At 46.3% G+C, this 17,634-nt stretch overlaps 2 protein-coding genes across 3 annotated transcripts; one reads left to right on the top strand and one right to left on the bottom strand.

Moving 5' to 3' along the window:
• The first annotated feature begins 53 nt into the window (after positions 1 to 53).
• SMYD4 (SET and MYND domain containing 4) lies at positions 54 to 7,257 on the top strand. Of its 2 annotated transcripts, XM_061470012.1 has the most exons (10): positions 54 to 225; positions 307 to 454; positions 585 to 674; positions 2,362 to 3,514; positions 3,825 to 4,007; positions 4,301 to 4,467; positions 5,115 to 5,247; positions 5,671 to 5,787; positions 6,121 to 6,244; positions 6,938 to 7,257. In XM_061470012.1, exons 1-10 carry the CDS (start codon positions 95 to 97, stop codon positions 7,086 to 7,088), a joined length of 2,397 nt encoding a protein of 798 aa, XP_061325996.1. In that variant the 5' UTR covers positions 54 to 94; the 3' UTR covers positions 7,089 to 7,257. The 2 variants fall into 2 exon arrangements, with proteins under 2 accessions (XP_061325996.1, XP_061325997.1); XM_061470013.1 differs by lacking the exon at positions 585 to 674.
• A 464-nt stretch (positions 7,258 to 7,721) lies between these two features.
• On the bottom strand, positions 7,722 to 14,753 carry SERPINF1 (serpin family F member 1). Its single transcript, XM_061470038.1, has 8 exons — positions 14,596 to 14,753; positions 12,049 to 12,134; positions 11,445 to 11,640; positions 11,209 to 11,364; positions 10,216 to 10,419; positions 9,282 to 9,424; positions 8,470 to 8,680; positions 7,722 to 8,131 (listed from the first exon to the last, which is right to left on the bottom strand). The coding sequence occupies exons 2-8, from the start codon at positions 12,124 to 12,126 to the stop codon at positions 7,872 to 7,874; spliced, it is 1,248 nt and encodes a 415-aa protein (XP_061326022.1). The 5' UTR covers positions 12,127 to 12,134; positions 14,596 to 14,753; the 3' UTR covers positions 7,722 to 7,871.
• Between the last annotated feature and the right edge of the window lie 2,881 nt (positions 14,754 to 17,634).

Genomic DNA, 17,634 nt, shown 5'->3' with positions numbered 1-17,634 from the left:
CACGACGGCAAGACAAGCGTTCCTATTGGTTGTTTAGCGTTGTACGGCGGAAGCGTCGTGCCGCTGACGGCTGGGCGCCGCCATCGCGGTATCAATGGCACTGCCCGTAGAGGAATGGCAGCTGTGTGCTGCCCGGCGCTGGGCAGCGCTGGACCCGCCGCTACGGGAGCGGTTGGCGGCGGCGTCGCTGCAGGACACGGTGCGCCTGGGCTGCGGCCTGCTCCGGTGAGCCGCGGGGCGGGGTGGGACGGAGTGCAGCGGGGCTGGAGCGCGGAACTGACACCCCCCCCCCCCCGTGTCCTGCAGGCCTGAGGTGGAGGCGGCGGCCCTGCAGCGTCTATGCCGCCGGGCGCGGGCGGGCAAGGAGCCGGCGGCAGCGCGCTTCTACAGGGAGGAGGGAAACCGGTTGTTCGGCCGCCGCCAGTACGGTGCCGCCGGGAGGCTCTACTCGCAGGTGCGTGGGGCGGGGGCAGCCCCCGGGACGGGGCCCTCATAGCCTGGGGCCTCCGTGAAAGGATGCACCCGTGAGGGGATCCCCGTTGAGGGCCCTTCCCGCTGAGGCAGCAGCTCCTTGCTCCCCACAGGCGGCGTCCCATGAGCTCCCCGGCAGCCCTGAGGTGTCCCTGTGCTTCGCCAACCGCTCCGCTGCCCTCTTCCACCTGGGGTGCTTTGAGGTAACTTGTGGTAGGGAAACGGGCCCGGCCTGGCCCTGGCCCCACCGCCGAGCTCCTGGGGGTCCCCAAGCAAGGCTGCATGCACAGAACACGGCTTCAGGCCTCGTGTAGTTAAAGAGGTGGGGCTGGGGGATGAGGCCGAGCACCCTCTGAGGTGTTACCACAGTGCTTGCATGCAGGGCTCAGGTGCAAACCCTGCAGTAAGGGGTGTTTGATTGTTAGGGTAAATGCGATGTGCTTCCGAAGCTGTGCTTAAAGCATCCATTGTTACTTTCTGAAGGGTTCCGTGAAGTAAGAACTCACTCCTCTAAACAACATAAGAAGGTTTTATTGAGGGACAAAGTCACTAAAGCAAAAGCAATGGGCGCATGACCATAGCCAGAGGCGGGAATGATCAGTATTTGTTACAGGTTTATATGCTTTCACTATTACATTAGTTTCATGCATGTTCATAATTCCCACATATAGGCAGGGGATATTATAACTAGCTCTAGGAACCTATTATCATAAGTCTCCTCCTCTTGGCGTCTGCGCACTGCTCTATGGTGATTGTGGGCAGGGGTCCTGAGGATGAAGTAAACAGTCTTCCTCTTGTGAGCACGGGGTCTTCAAGATGCAGTAAGCAGTCTTTCTCACGGTGTACTTTTCACCTTGGGCACAGTTGGACCCCCCAGCAATCACACAACCAGCTATATCTGTAATTATTCTGAGAAAGCAAAGATGTAAACCAGTGTGACCTTCCTGCAGAATTTATTGCAGGATGGGCAGACAAGGAATATCCCAAGCTAGAAGATGTTTGGGAGGCTCTGTCTCTAAACTAACTGATGAGTAGAAGGGTGGTGTGAAACAACTCATTCATGTTTAGTGGGGCCACTAAATCCTGTTATCTCACCACAGACTTACAACACAAACATTGCTCTTTAAAACTAAAGTATCTTTAGAAGACTGGTGTGAAACAATTAACTCATGTTTAGCGGGGCCGCTACATTCCACAGACTTGCAACATAAATGTTGTTGTCTTTCTACAACCTAAGTTAAACTAAAAAGTACTTTTAACTCTATGCTTTTCAGGCACTAGCTTTTCTTATATCAAGCTCCCTTCTTTCTTTTATCTTTACAAATTCTTTTGCTATGTGACTCCATTTTGCTCAAGACTTCTGACCCTTTTTAACCTGTTGTCTAATCTTGTGTCTTTAGCCAGCTTTGTTTCTGTTATTGTAAACAGTTAGATCCACATAACCACACCTATGATTTGCAAAAGCCAACCACAGTGTCTGCACGCAGGGTTCAGGTGCAAACCCAGCAGTAAGGGGTATTTGATTGTTAGAATAGATCAGATGTGCTTCTGAAGCAGTGCTTAAAGCATCCGTCAATACTTTCTGAAGGATTCCTCCTTTGCTTCTTGTTCTGTGTCAGGATTTATTTGGCCAACAAATGTGCATGGGCATTGATCATCAAACTGTGGCTGCCCCATCCCTGGCAGTGTTCAAGGCCAGGTTGGATGGGGCTTGAATCAACCTGCTCTAGTGGAAGGTGTCCCTGCTTTGGAACTGGATGAACTTTAAGGTCCTTTCCAACCCAAACCATTCCATGGTTCTATTCAAATACTCTGCATCTTAGATGGAGTTAAGAGTGCAAGTCTCAGCTGGTTTCGACTGCATTTGGATGGCCTTGTCTTTGTTCCTAGGTTTGTTTGGAAGATATTGCCAGGGCAGAAAGTCATGGCTACCCGGACAGGCTGCTGCCCAAGGTGCTGCTGAGGAAAGCTGAATGTCTGCTGCGTCTGGGGAGGTTACAGGAGGCAGCTGGTGCCCTCAGTGTGGTAGAGAATAAGATTGCTATGGATGGGATCATGACGATCCCTACACAGCAGACACTGCTAGAAAAGTTAAGTCAACTGAAGGTAAAAGTACACGAGAAGGAGACCTGCCCAGAGCCTGCACGAGAAGCATGTGGTGACATTCAAAGAGAGTCAGAGATCTGGGAAGAGAATGACAGCATTTCAGGAGCATCTTCATCTTTGAGCTTGAATTTTGATACAGACAGAGGACGTCACTTGGTGGCCTCCCAGGACATCCTGCCAGGACAGAGCCTGTTGAAAGAGGAGGCCTTTGTAAGCGTGCTCTGCCCAGGGGAGAGCCTTCTTCTGCAGGACAGCAGTGAAACAGCATGGGATACTCGAGTCACTAATGCAGATCTTTATTGCCACCGGTGTCTGAGGCAGCTCCTGGCCTCAGTGCCTTGCTGTGGGTGCAGTTATGCAAAGTATTGCAGCCAGAAGTGTGCAGATACGGCCTGGGAGCAGTACCACAGGACAGAGTGCTCCCTGGGACCACTGCTTCTCACATTAGGGGTCTTCTGCCATGTTGCCTTCAGGACTATTCTACTGGCAGGTTTTCCAGAGGTTAGGAGGCTGGTGGAATGGTCCCATGATGATAACAAGGACCTTCATAACCCTGAGGCAAGATGCAAACATGTTAGCGAAGCAGCAGATACAAGAGCTGGTACCAGAGGTATCCCTGGTTGTAGCAACGATGGTCAGTACCAGAGTTCTTACCAGGCTGTGTTCAACCTTTTGCCACATGCTGAGAAGCACAGCCCTGAACATAAGTTCCTTTGCATGCTGAGTGTCGTAGCTATATGCAGACAGCTGCAAGAAGCTGGCCTAGAGGCTGCTGTTCTCAATCAGGAATCATCTAAGAAGTGGTCCAGACCAAAGCCTTGTGAAGAAACATCGAGTGAATTGTCTCCAGAGCTGAAGACTGTGGCAGAAGCAATGCTGAGGCATGTGTTGCAGCTGCAGTGTAATGCACAAGCCATCACTGTGATGCAGGAGGCAGGTAAGATAACAACTTCAAAGCCCTTCTCTGTTACCCTTACTCATCCAGCTTGTGTAAAGAGATTGAATGCTCAGTTCTGGAAAGCTCCCTTTGCAGATGGGAATGACTTGCTTAAAATGTATGGCCTGTCCCATGCTGGCCTCTTCTTTGGTGCACAGCTAGAGGGTATTTAGCTATAGCTATTATTTATTGCAGCAACATACAGAAACCTTTCTACCAGTCTCTGCAGTTGGTCACAGTGCTCGGTGCAGAAGTTGCATTGGTTACTGAGCTTTCTTTCTCAACCTTCTTGGTTTTCCTCTGTCTTCAGGGTCCGGAGATGGTGCTGTTGTAAATAAGAAGCCTGTGCGCCTGGCGACAGCCTTCTTTCCTGTCCTCAGCCTCCTGAACCATTCCTGCTCGCCCAATATCAGTGTGTCATTTAGTGGCACAGCTGCCACTGTCAGGGCATCGCAGCCAATCCCAAGTGGCCAAGAGGTTTTGCATTGCTATGGTAAGGTTAACTCTCTGTTTGTCTCAAGGCACAAACATCCTCTCACCTCTACTGGTATGCTAACTGATTACTATTGATATCATAAATCACAGTATAATGTTGCTTATATGTAAGCCTTGATCAAAGATGTCAATGTAAAATCGTATCTCCTGAGCCCACTGTTTCTTGGTCTTCAATTATGTCTTCTCTAAAAGGTGCTATGTCTAGTCTCAAGTGTAACAAAGATATATTTAGTCTGATGTTAAGAACTGTACCTGTGTGGAGATTTCTACACCCTTGGCCTCCCTTCACAGGGCCTCATCGATGTAGAATGAGGGTTGCTGAGAGACAACAGCTTCTCAGACAGTATTTCTTTGAGTGTCGCTGCCAGGCCTGCCTTGAAGAGTTAGAGTCTGATGTCAAGAGTGTGGTGGCCATGAGAAACTCATTCTGCTGTCCTACCTGCCGAGCTCCAATGCAGGTAGTTCTTCCATAGCTGCGATTGTATAACTTACAGGGATGTGTTTGGGTCTTTGGGAAAGTCAAGAGTTAAAGAGCTCAGTCTGTGATCTCTGCTCAGAAGGCAAAAGCCCCTGTAGAGTCAAGAGAGTATCTCACTGTGCTTAGCAGCTTTCCTGTAATGTTCTTGTATGTCAGCAAATAGGGAAAATAATGCCTTTAACAGCAAGTTAAAAGCCCTTTGAACTTGATGAAAGAACTTGGGAATATCACAATGATGTACTCTAGGGGAATGGAGATATATAGGAAAGAAAATGAAGGCCTGGAGTCTAGAATAGAAGATGTGCATACAGGGGCTGTATGTAGAGAGAGTCACACTCTGCAGTTCACAGGATGTGAATTAAAACATGAGGAGAAGCCAAGGCAGTACGTGTATTGTATGAACATCAGTTGAGTATCACATACCCTGCTTTGGCCTAATCTATACCTCGCATAGTAATAGCTATTCCTGGAAGTTTATCATCAAATCAAATAACTCAATAGCAATTTAAAAGCAAGTCACTTTGTTTAATGAATGCAACTGAGAAACAATTTAGCCTCTCTATAACACAGTGCAGAGATAACAGAGATGGCAAGCAACAGGAGTGATCACAGGGATGATTTCCACAGGGGGAGGACATGCTTTGCTGTTCAAATGAAGCTTGTGCAATCTCAGTCAGCAGAGAGAGCCTGTCACACCGTTTGCAGGATCTTCAGCAACAAATCAAGAATGCGTTAGAGCTGCTAAGAGCCAGGAAGGCTGGTAAGGCTCAGCTTTAAGGTCAGCAGCTAGTGAATGCACATCGGGAGGCATAGTTTTAGCCATGAGATGGCACTGTTGCTTATGCAGTTGGGGTCTCCTGGCACGCAGCCTGGTGTCCCTGGGGACTTGAGCTTTAGGTTTTTTATACCCCTGATCCGGGTGTTAATCTAAGTCACACGCTGTTCCATAGTAACCTAAAGAACTCAGGGTAACATTGGAGTTACACATTCCCAAGCCTTGCTTTCCTGGGGTGAATCAGGCCAGCACTGCATTATAATAAGCAGGGTTGCAGAAGAAGTCAATGTTGAATCCAAATCTAGCTGTGTAAGATGCAAAGATGAGATTGGACTGATACTAGTTCCTGGATCATGGAAAGTTAGAAACTGGCTAGGAGGATTAATTTTGTACCCTGTTTTGTTGTAGATCAGGCTATTAAAATGCTCCAGAAGTGTCAGATGAAGGCTGGAAACCTCTTGTCTCCAGAGCATTTGCTGATGGGAGAGATGGAGGATCATCTGGCACAGGTCTATGCTACTCTTGGTATGGCATTGTCTTCTCATTAGCTTTAGTTTTCTGACCTTTGAATTTAACATGACTTGCCTTTTCTTTGACCAGCCCTTGTTTCCTAGTCTATTTCTCTGATTTTGACAGAAGGGCTTTTGGAAAGAGTGCTTTGGCCAAAACTGCATCCCCAACAGCCAATGAACATTAATGTCATCTCATGTTCTAGATCCTCTGTCCTTGTTCTGAGGTCAGCAGCCTCCCAAGCACGCTGTGGATGCATTTTGCATAATGTCATATTCTTTGGGTGGCAGTAGCTCTAGAAAGTATTTATTCATGACTCATTTCTTGTTTTTCTGTTTTTGCCATCAGGGAAGTGGCAGGAAGCAGCCAGACACCTGCAGAGGAGCATTGAGATTGTGGAAATGCATCATGGACCATCAAGTGTAGAAATAGGTCATGAACTTTTCAAGCTGGCCCAAATTCTCTTCAATGGGTAAATTTGCTTTCATTCTCTGTCCCATCCCTTCCATGCCCCACTCCTGTGTGTCTGACCCAGCATCATGGGAAGTGGTCCTTGGCATCACCAGAGTGTCTCACAGGACCCCAGCCAGGCTGGCACAGGTACAAAAGTTGGCCATTACTCAAGTGCAAGTTCATTAACCTCACTGGGGATCACTTATACCTCATGACTCTCTTTGGACTCATTTCTCTGCTTTGTCCCTGTCTATTCTTTTCCTCTCACTGGCTCCATTTATTCCCTGCCCTATTATTTTGACAAATACCCACCCTTAGTGTTTATATCTCAGTTGTATAATGTTGCTGACATCCTTTCAAAGGAGGAAACAAAATCCTCTTGCTCTATTTGGGCAAGCAAATCCCCTGACTGCCTCTGAAAATCTTCTCACAACACCTCCTTGTAACTGAATTGATTTTAGTGGGAGCTGCAGTGAGGAAGTAGTGAGTACCAAGATAATGTTTTAAGTGGTTTTGTCCATCTCTTTACCTTTCCCTTCCCCATCTTCCCTTTGCAGCTGAAGTGCACAGCTAGTGCTGAAAAGCAGTGGAGGGTAGGATCTGTACCCATGAACAGGTTTAGGTTTTTATTTGGGAGGGGTTAAAGGTTTTTTAAGTTAAAGAGCTGAACTAAGTGTATTTACACTCTGTTCTTATTCTCTTCCTATTTCAGATTTGCAGTTTCTGAAGCTCTGAGCACGATTCAAAGAGCAGAGGAGATTTTGTTGGTGCACTGTGGTCCACAGAGTACTCAGATCCAGGAGCTACAAGAGATGAAGACCTGCCTGTTAGAGCTTCCCAGAAGCATCCTTCAGAGGACTTAATTTCCCTGTCAAAAGAAGCTGCAGTGTGATCTTTCATCAAAGCTAAGTTTCATGTGGTAAGGTAGTCGTGTAGGACAAGCTGGAAAATCATGTGTAACAACAACCTGAATGAAGTCTGAAATGCTCTCTAGTGAGACTGTTGTAAATAAAATGACCAGTTGTAACATAAGGGTCTGTGTGTGGTATGGTGGGAATAGATGCTCTTGCATAATTCCTGCCTTTGAAGCAAACTTTTGAGATCCTTGTGTATGCCTGTGTTTCTAGAGATGGGAGTCTCCCATGGGTTGTACCCTGATGGTTATGAACATGCAGACATCCAGAGCACACTGCCTTTTATTTCTAATGCTGTGAAGCACTTTGCTTCTTGTCAGCACGAAATGTAAATGGTTGGAATGGGTGAGGCAGCAGGATGGGAATTGCAAACTTATAGGCTATAGGAGGGGACACTGCAGAACTTGAAGGGCTGAGGGATTCAGTATAAACACCTGGCATCAGGTTGGAAGACAGGAAAATGCAGTATACACCAGATGGTGTAGCACACAGAACTGAATTGTGGCTCATCTAGGGAAAATAAGAGCGTGAAGGCATATGACATAGGCAGACAATCTTTCAAGGGAGAATACTGGGGCTTACTGAGATTAATAGCAAAAGCTCTTTTTATTGCAGCATGAAGGCATAAGATTTGCAAGTTGTGTCTTTGTGCAGCAGAGCAGGGAGCCAGTATGCCTCCCAATACCACCCTTTCCATTTGGGCCCTACCATTGCAGATTATTGTGAAGGGATCTAAACACCCCTGGGATCCAGGATCTTGCCGATGAAGAGGAGGGTTCCAGTGGGGTCATCTCTCAGTACAAGAAGGAAGGGTCTGTCCACGTGATACTCTATGGGGAAGGTCAGACGAGCAGCATTCACCCCAGGATTTGGTGTGGATCCTTCCCCATCTTCACTAAGCTCCAGAACTGCCTTGTGTTGCACATGAGATAGGCTAATAGGCTTGGCAGAAATCTTGGTAAAATCAGGTGATGTGAAAAGTGATTGGAGCCCTGGAGAAGAGAAAGAAAATGCCATTAGCTGAAAGCATAGATTGCAGATGGAGCAGTACTGCTGATGCTGTGATCCAGGAGGGCACAGGAAGAGCTTTAATCTGTCTCTACTGAGCTTCTCCCTCTCAGTATCAGAAGCATTGTATGAGCTTGGTGGAAAGGTGTGATGGAAAGTTGAAGAGTTCTGGACCGAAGTGGTTTAGTTGCTGGTGAAATCTCTACACAGACAGCAGGACCTAACTAATAACCCACCAGCTTCATATTCTTCTGAGAGCAGGAAGCAACCTGCCCACTGCTTTGAGCCCTGGCAGTCTGTAGAGGCTGTGTGATGTACATACTTGTCTCCTTTAGCATGCTGCCAAGTGCCTCTTCATAGTTCAGCTTGAGTTTGGGCAAGCTCAGCACAGCATGGACTGTCTTCAGCTCCTTGTCTACATCATGAACAAACTCAGAAGTAAGGCTTTCCTCAATCAGAGTCATATTCTGGGTCACCTTCGTAGGCAGGAAGAACATGGCACTGATTCCCTCTGTCAGTGGGAGCTGGGCAATCTGGAAGGCAAATTACAAATGAGAAAGGGTGGCATCAATAATAAACAGTTTTACCCATCCTGTACCAGGCCTGAATCTCAACTGCCTGGTCAGCCTTTCCAGTTAACATTTGGTCTTGTTCCCTGTTTGCTTTATGGGACGTGATGCTTCCTGACCCCTCTGGCACCCAGGCTTTCATCAACCCATGCTATTACATGGCAAATATTGTCTCTCCCCTGTTGAGCCCTGTAATGAGCTGCAGTATTGCTTTGGGGGATTCTCATCTGGAACACCTTTGAGCTCATGCTACAGTGAAAGATTGGTTGAAAGAGGTAGAGATGGAAGTCTGGCAGAGTGTGCTCTGCCTTCTTGCCCAACTTTCGGTCAAGCAATACAGGGTAGTAGGACCAGTGTGTTATTTAAGTTCTGGCCTGCTTGTCACATAGCCAACGTAGGAGTGGGATGTTCTAAAGAATCAACATGCAGCCTTTCAAAATAGGAATTGCAAAAGTAGGCTGATGGGAGGAGCGAGGCTGTCTTCTGGTGTGGGTTAACAGGTAAGTGTAGCTGAGCCTGTTCCTCAGTAGGTTTAGGAGATCTTGTGCAATATTTGCTCTCTGACCTTGCAGTTGAGTTCGGAATCAAAACCGTATCGCAGTATGGCTTTGGGGTCTGACATCATGGGCACCTTCACAGTTCTGCCCTCATCCAGATGGAAGTCCTTCAGGACAGTCTTCTTGGTGTCAAACTTGGTTTTCCAGGTCCCTGTTTTTCAAAAAGATAAAAATGCAGGAATTTCTGGAATAATAGCATAGGAAACCAGGTTTGTGTCTGTGGCTGAGTAATCTTGTGCTTTATATATACAGTATTTGTGCTTTTAAGAGTGGAGGCATAACTGAATGATGATAGGGATGGAAATAGACTGATTAAAGCTACTGATTTACTGCCACTCTTTGGCTCCTCCTTTTCATCTGAGGATTGACTAAATGGGAAATGAAAAAATCAAGCCAGTGTATGGGTGGAGTAGCTATTGAGTAGTTGATTTCTACTTATGTAATTACAAAACTATTTTAAAGGGTAACAGTTGTGTCAATGCATATAAAGTGCTTCTCTCCCCACCCTTTATTTTGCTCCTTGTCTCTAAGCAGTAATTCTCCGGGACCCTGCCTTACAGCATGTTCTAGAACAGCCTTTACTATCTCCCTTTCTACAGTGGTAAAAAGGCTCAGTACACTCTTTAAGCTGTGCCTTCCCTAAATGGCAACATTCTGTCTCCTGCTGTGGAGTTTTGTGTGCTTAAGCTTTCTTCTCTGATCTCTTCCTGCAAACAGGTCAAGATTCAGCTTCCCAAGAGCACTGATTCCTCCCTTGAGGACTCTCTCTTTTCAGGTAGCATGCATTTTTTTTTGTTCTTTGCTAAGTGTTCTCAAACACTTTCTTCTTACACTGTCTCTTTGACAGTCTGTTTGCTCTATTTGAAGTGGGAGCGTTCCTTCCTGTCTCTCCTAACACAAACTTATAGACCCTTTCTGTGAGCAAGTGCACAACATTCTTACCCTTGAAGTAAGCAGCCCCAGCAAGGAGAATGCTGACATCTGTGGGCATGTCCTTCATAAACCGCATAATCCTGCCCTTTGTCTGCTGTCGTACCCAGTTGTTGACTTCTTGGAGGTCTAACTGGGTATTGCCACTTAGTGCCTTCAGACGCATCCTGTAGGACTTCTCCAGCTGGCTGTGAAATCCAGGCTTCACCCTCAGTCCTGGGGAGCAAAAACATTGATACTGCAGCTAGCTCCCTTATCACAACAATCTCAAGGCAGCAGATTGCAATCCAAAGCCCAGCAGCAGTTCTCTCATAAAACATCTGAGGCTGTGTGTATACAGAAACCTGCTTTGAAGAAGAATGACTGAAGGCACATTGAGGAAACTGATCCAAATCCTATAGCCACCCATGCTGGAATGTGGCATAACTCTTTTCTGAAAAGTAAAGAGAGGAGATAAGAACAGAAGGCTTGGACACAGCTATTCCTACACATCAGTCTTTCTTCTTTCTCCAGCTTGCTTTAAGAGTACAGCTTACTCAACCTATTGGATTCTTGGAACCCGCAGGTTCCAAAAGATAGCTCTTAGCTGTCTGAGCAGATGTTTATTTCATGCCAAAAGCAGACATTTCAACTAGCTCTGCAAGGAATTAAACAAAGGAATATGGCTGAATGCTATCACAAATAGAAAATGGGATTTGTGGTTCCTGGAAATTAGCAACACCTGCCAGAAACCCTGGAGTGAAGGCAAAATCCTCAGCAAGTTTATTCTAGGTCTTCCTTCTGTTTGCTGCTGTGTCACCAGTGTCTTTGTGTGCATAAGTCTTTGTTTATGTGCACACAAACCTTCCAGGCTTTTCTGGAGCAGGAATAGCATTCCGTGCACTGTCTGCGTCTTGGCTTAAGAGTATGTCAGAGCTAGAGCTGTTAGTGTGGTGTTACTCAGTGTGTTCTACCTGCTGCTAGTTATTGAGGTAAGATCTGATAGAGGGGAAGAAGGACTTTTACTTTTCTCCAAGATGATACGGGAGGCGCTTTTCATGCTCTTCTCTGGCCCAGTCACACTGCTCAGTAGCTCCTTGTAAGTATTGTGGACCTCAGCTTTGTTAAGCAGATCATAGAAGAGAGCACGAGAAATCACATCTTCCGTTCGTTCTCCAGCCCCTGCCAATGACAAGGACAAACAGTGTGAGGGAAGGTCTGTCAAACCCAACACCACGTGAGGGCAAGGGGCAAGAACTCACCGAGTGAGAGACCAGAAAGTGCTGTAGCCAGGCTGAATGGAGACAGCAGGACGTTAGCAGTGGCTGTCCGGCTAGATTGCTGCCGGTACAGGTCATAGCCAAAGTTGGAGACTGCAGCTGCCAGCTTATTTACAGGGCTCTTGTAGAATGGATCTTCCTCTTCAACCTCACCAGCTCCATCAGCAGTGGCAGAGTTCTAGCAGGTACAGTGAGCACTCTGGTTAGACTTAGTTTACAAGGGTAGGTACGGTTGTGATAAGTATTTCAAAGGCAAGGAATCTACAGATCCTCTTCTGTGAGCTGCTTAATCTTACAGGTAGTGTAGGAACTTTAAAGTGTAGGAACAGAGAGTGTAGTTACTTTACAAAGTGTCCTATTAAAGCTGAAGGCAGCACTCAGGTTGGAATCCACTACTTCTGCCTCACAGTTATCCCCTGACGTAAGGCTTTATCTAGATAAAGCAGGAGTTAGTCTCATTATGTTGCTAAATAAAATCCTAGTAACTTGGCAGGGTAGTGCTTAATCCTGCCCTAAGATTCTCTAAAATTGAATTACCTGCTCCAAGTATCTCTCCCTCACTCTCCTTGTGTTGTCTCCTACTCACCTGCGCTGTAGCTGAGTTCTGGGATCTGCTTGGGACAGTTAAGAGACCCAAGAAAAGGAGAACCACTGGAATCTGCATGCCTGAACCTACAGAGCAAGAACACAACAGAAGAAGTTAAGCAAACAAACAAATACATCTCTAACCACTTCTCTTCACTTGGTTCTGTCAGGAACTGCAATGACACATGTTGCTGCTTGTCCTTTCCAATTTGGAAACACACACCTGATCTTAGCTGGGTTTTCTTCTCTGGTTTGAAGGATTCAGCCCAATGACTTTAAAATTGGGCAAGCAAACATGTCTGGGTGTGCCTGAGCACAAAAGCAGATATGTGTGGCCCAAACCACGCTGATGCTGGCAGTTACTGAGTGCCAAGGTCCAGAAGAGCACTAAATCATATCTTCTGGGTTTTAGACTTAAAAAAAAAATCAATACTTCATTTATAAAAGGCAACAAATCCATATTGTTGAATGGAGCAGAAAGCCAAACAGACTGGTTACTGCTCTGCTGTGCAAGTTACCTGCCTCAGGCAGTAGATTGTCATGTTTCTTGTGTCTGCAAGGCTGTAGAACCTATATGCATCCTTTGCTGCTTATTTGCAATTTGATCAAGTAAAAGAGCTTTCATAAAAGACAGCAAGGAAAGGGGCTGAGAGTAAATACCTAACCCTAGGCCAGATCTAGAGAAGAAGTGAAAGACAGGGTTTGGCTTATTCAGCGTTTTAATGGAGGTGGGAGAAAAGTACTAAACTCCCCAAAACTGTGCCTTCTGTGGAATCATAGAATGATTCTGTGGATCATGGAATCCACTTTTAATCCCTGCCGTTTTGGCCTCTGTGGCCCTTCCAGACCAGATCTGTCTGGTCCAAAGGGCAGTGTGTAAGGCAGGGTTTCACTGCGGGTAAACCAGAGCTACTGCACGAGTGTCATGCCCCTGAGAACAGACGCCACCGAGGCTGGTCTGAAGCAGTGTTTATAGAGATTCCCAGAAATGAAAGGAAGAGGGTTGTATTTAGCTAACCCCTGTGATCCAGGCATCCAGTGAAGCAGGAGGAAGAACATGTGTTTCAGATTAACTTCAGCTGTAAAGAAAACATGCCTGCTGGTAGAAACACAACATAAAGCCACGTGGCTACAACAAGCCCCGGTTCAGGACCCAGTCTGTGCAGGCAGAGGTTCTGCTTCAGTGAAAGGCAGTTCACTGCTTCCCTTCCCTGCTGAAACCCTTTTCTTCTGGTGATAGTTTTGCCTTGAAAAAAGAGGTGTCCCAGCAGTGGCTTTAAGTTTTCATCTCTGTTTAGACAGGGTAACGCAGAAGTGACACCCTCTTTTCCTTGTGCACTCGCATCCTGCTGCTATCCAAGCAGCTGAGCTATTCTGGTGCAGAAGATGTGTATCAAAAGGATTTACTATACTGGCAAAACCCAATGTGTTTGGTGATGTGATAGTGGCTATGATGATGTTGGGATTGCTCTTACCATTGCAGAGTCTTACAATGAATAGACACCAGGCTGAAAGAGATGTCAGGAGCCCTGCGTTGAGCCCAAGTTAAACAGATCCTAGCGATGGCTTTCCGCACCAAGCGGAAGAGGTTTGGCTCAGTTTAGTTTAGAGATGAAGGTTTTCCATGGAGCATAACCTTTTCTCTGCAAACAAAAACCATCATCTCAACACAGCCTCTGCTTCCAACTCCCCTGAGCTCCCGGGAGCATGCGAGCGGAGATTGGTTTTGCAGATCTCTATTGTTTTTGCCAGTACTGTCACCAGCTTCATATTTCTCAGGCTTTGCCAAAAAAGCAATTTCCATTTTAGAAAGACAAAGCCTTTTTGCGTTTGAGTTGGCCTGAACATGTGGATTCTATTTGTACGTCTCTTAGCCCCTAGCCAGAAATGCAGAGAAAAAGAATTGGGTTGGAACAGAGGTGGGATGGTTTCAGGCATGATATTCATATCTGGGGCTGCCTTTAAAGAGAAGGAGCAGCAGCATGTGATGTTACAGGCAGGAAAGTACAGGAAGAAAACCTTGAGAAATGAGCTGAGAAGGAACTTTGTGCCTGGGAGCTGTCTGCTTCTGAAGGCCTGCAGGTGCAGAGGAAATCTTTTGCTTTCCATCTATAGCAGTACAGGTCTCACGTCATTTATAAACACTTCTGATTTTAGGGGAGCTAGGAAACATCACCCGTGAGTTCGAAGAGCTTGCTCCACCCCACAGCACTAACTCCTAAAGCATCTTGCAACCACTAGCTCTTAGAGGATTGGACCAGCAACAAAGTTGTCACCATTGCAAAGAAAAAGCATGTTCCCAGCTGCAGCACAGATGCTAGAAAGGCAGAAAACCACCCCACTTCCCAAGTGCAGCCCCGGAGGCAAAGAGGTACCCTAGGATGCTGCTGGCTCCCAACCCTTGGTGAGATCTCTCTTTGGGTGGGAATCCCATCCATAAACACCTGTAGAAGAATCGTTGTCCCCTGTTTCCCAGGTCCTCTGAGGGCTCACCATCCTCATCCCCTGCCCTCCGCTTCCCCTGTGCTAGGGCTGAGCTGCCCCTTACCTCGGGCTCCTCCAGCCGCAGACTCCCAGCGGGTGTGAGTCGGGGACAGTGCAGGGTTGGTGCAGCCACATCTGCTTTTTGCTGCTTCCCCCAGCCCAGCCTTCGGCAGGCTTCAGATTACAGCTTCCCGGGGCTCTCTTAAAGTGCTCTGCTCCCATTTTCCGCTGCTGCCACCCCTCACATTGAATTGCACTGATTTTTTAGCGCTGCCTTCCAAGTTAAATGTGATAAGGGCAGTCTGGTGGGCAAAGAACAGGTCAGAGACGCGAATGATCCCTGTGTTTTGAGCAAGTCTGTTATCCCCATAGTTTTGAGAGGATTTCTTCTTCCTCAGAGTTATGATTAATGCAGATGTTTAGTAGATTGATGGATTTATATCTGTGGTTTAAGGGAGAGACTTGCAAAGTGGAAGCAGGATTCTGTTGCTGTTTAAAGCAGTTAAAGGGAAAACAGTCAGAAACGGTTCTATCCAGTGATAGTTACTGGTTAACAAGAAGCTATTAATGTAACTGGCTTAGAGTTTTGGGCTGAAAAGAAAGAGGCTAAAAAGCCTGGGTAAAAGAAGATGAATTAACAGACTGTTGTAGGAGCTTACCGAATGATAAATGATCTGGAGAAGGCAACAGGGCAGAGGGGTTTAGTTCTATTTTGCAATAGGGGAGCACCCATCAGTGCATGTTTAAATCGAGAGAGTCCATTTTTCATAAGGATTAAATTGTAGAACTCATTGTAACTCAATATTGCTGAAGATGAAATATAGATTTCAGGAGGGAAAAAACCCCCAACCCAAATCAAATTAGTGGGTAACAGGTCCATTGAAGGCTAACAATGGTCAGGCTGGGTGACCCCACCAGAGAGCAGTAGGTTTTCCTTGTCCCTAGTTATTCTTGGCTTTTCCCCCCTCACAGTCATTTGTTACTGGCTACTGGGAGAGCCAGGATGCTGGGATAACTGAATACATAGCTGGTCCAGGGTAGCTCTTTGTCTACTTGGAAATGCTGAAAGTAAATTACAGCCGGTAATGCCAGTGCCCCCAGCCTGGTCCTGCACTGGGACAGCTTTTTGGGCTGCCAGCCTCGACATTAACAGGTGGGGATGGGTTACTTGTACACGCTGGCACTGAGCTCATACAGTCCCTCAGCAAAGAGGAAAGGGTGGGTTTAGAGAAGCTTTAGCTGCTGGTTTTGCAAGCTGGGAAAGCAAAGCAGGTTGCCTGCCTTGTGATTAGTCAGTGCTTCAAAGGCGACCCCTTCTAACAAGAGAAACAGCTCCTCTTTCAACTGCTTCTCAGCTTGCTCTGTGAGGAATCATCTGTAGACAGATGTTTGTACTTGTTAGTCTTCCATTGTCAGCCCAAGGAGGGGCTGTGGAGAGATCTTCTGGTGGTTTGCATCTCTTTTTGATACCTTATTTGTGGTATTAAATGGCCCTTTCTAGAAGGACCACTAGAGAAGTTTTTACATCTCATCTGTATCTTCAAATGAAAGCCCATCTCTTTAAATACAGGTTTGGTTTTAAACCATTTAAATCAGAGTGGCAGTTGTACAGCCTGTTATTATAGACCAAAGCAAGCTTTATTCCTGTAGGTGATGGGTAGCCCTGAAATGCTGCATTATACTCATCTAACAAGATGAGTTTTCTTAAATCAATACATTTTATTGTTGTTCTGGGTTGGAGTCAAGAGAGCAGGCAATATGCTGTCTGAACAATGTTCACCTATGGAGATACTGATCATGGTCATACGAATTTGCTGTAGCCAGGGAAAAATACATCTAATATTAAAGATATTGAGATCTATTTGGTATTCTCAGCCAGTGGTGCAGATGAGCTCCAGAGCAGCCGCCCTGTGCTAGTCCTGTCTTTTCAGAGGAGAGTTCAGTCAAAATGAAAGCTTAGCAATGCAAAGTGGAAATTCCTGAGCACAGACATTAATATTACTTTGCATGTTACAAATTGCCTCTTCTGGAGAGTCGCTGGAGTGAAAAAGAGTCTTAAGGTTGATGTAACTGATAATTTGTTGAGCAAAGCGCAGTCATGGAGGGCTGCTGTGCTGTCAAATAAGATGAAATTGATAGTTTGACAAGAATAGCTCAGAGGAGGAGGGATGGAAGGAAGACAGAAAATAGGAAATAGGAAGCAAGATGTTCAGGAAACTGAGAGTGAGGTGGGGAAACTTTATAGAGGAGGGGGAGCTGGAGGGCAGAGGCTTGAAAAGGAAGACTTGTACTTTTTGCAGTGCAACAAAGTGGAGTTCAGGGAGGTGAATGCTGAGGTTACAGCAATACTTACCTAAGGCATGGGATGGCATTTCTGAATGTTTGGAATGAATCTGTATAAATAAGCTAAAATGTTCCCTGTGGCCTAAAGCTATGCCCTCATAGTAGGGTTGAATTCTTGTGGGTTTACTTGTTAGAATTACGTGGCCCTGTAATTACACCCTCTTTTTGAAGGCTATGTGTCATTGCATGGGTTAGAGGGGTAGATATTATCTTTAGCTGTTCTTCCCCTTTTAGACTGCAAGAAATATGTAATTGCAGGTTAGAGCCAGGGCTTTTTATTCCCCAAAGTCTCCTGCATCCCCGAAATTCATGGTTAGTGAGTCAGTCCTTCTCTTATTCCAGCAGATGGTGCAGACTATTCAGGGACGGAGGCTCCCAGAAGCATTCTGCTCCTTCCTTTGAGGGAAGGCAGACTTCCCGAGTGAGGAAAACACTGCCAGGAGGATGGCCCTTGTGCTCTCTGACTGCTGTGTCTCAAAACCAGAGCACCATCCCTTCTACCCAGAAGCTGAGAGAGTTTGGAAGCAGAATCTACTACGGATAGCAGTTGTTTTGCACAGAAATAGCAGCATGGCAGGCTATGGTGAGTTAGATTAATATTTTTAAGTGCTAGGATGGGTTGGTTGGATAGAGGGTTCCCAAGATTCTTTCATGGGAGCTTATTTCTGCTACCTCAGAACAAGGACCCAGGGAGCTGTGCCCAGAAGTGAAGCTGTAACAGGACATTGCCTTTTGCCAGAAACAGGGCAAAATCTGTGAC

The sequence above is a fragment of the Pezoporus flaviventris genome, unplaced genomic scaffold (genome assembly GCF_033815535.1).
Source record: "Pezoporus flaviventris isolate CSIRO_AGI_PZ_B2104156 unplaced genomic scaffold, CSIRO_AGI_Pfla_v1 ptg000063l, whole genome shotgun sequence".
Lineage (NCBI taxonomy): Eukaryota > Metazoa > Chordata > Aves > Psittaciformes > Psittacidae > Pezoporus > Pezoporus flaviventris.
This window is presented reverse-complemented; position numbering and strand designations above follow the sequence as displayed.

Coding starts and splice junctions, on each gene's coding strand:
- SMYD4 (XM_061470012.1), top strand. CDS start 95: ATGGCACTGCCCGTAGAGGAATGGCAGCTGTGTGCTGCCCGGCGCTGG. Junction 455..584: donor CCGGGAGGCTCTACTCGCAG/GTGCGTGGGGCG, acceptor TGCTCCCCACAG/GCGGCGTCCCATGAGCTCCC. Junction 675..2,361: donor TCCACCTGGGGTGCTTTGAG/GTAACTTGTGGT, acceptor CTTTGTTCCTAG/GTTTGTTTGGAAGATATTGC.
- SERPINF1 (XM_061470038.1), bottom strand. CDS start 12,126: ATGCAGATTCCAGTGGTTCTCCTTTTCTTGGGTCTCTTAACTGTCCCA. Junction 11,365..11,444: donor ACTTTCTGGTCTCTCACTCG/GTGAGTTCTTGC, acceptor TGTCATTGGCAG/GGGCTGGAGAACGAACGGAA. Junction 10,420..11,208: donor CCGTATCATCTTGGAGAAAA/GTAAAAGTCCTT, acceptor TTTGCTCCCCAG/GACTGAGGGTGAAGCCTGGA.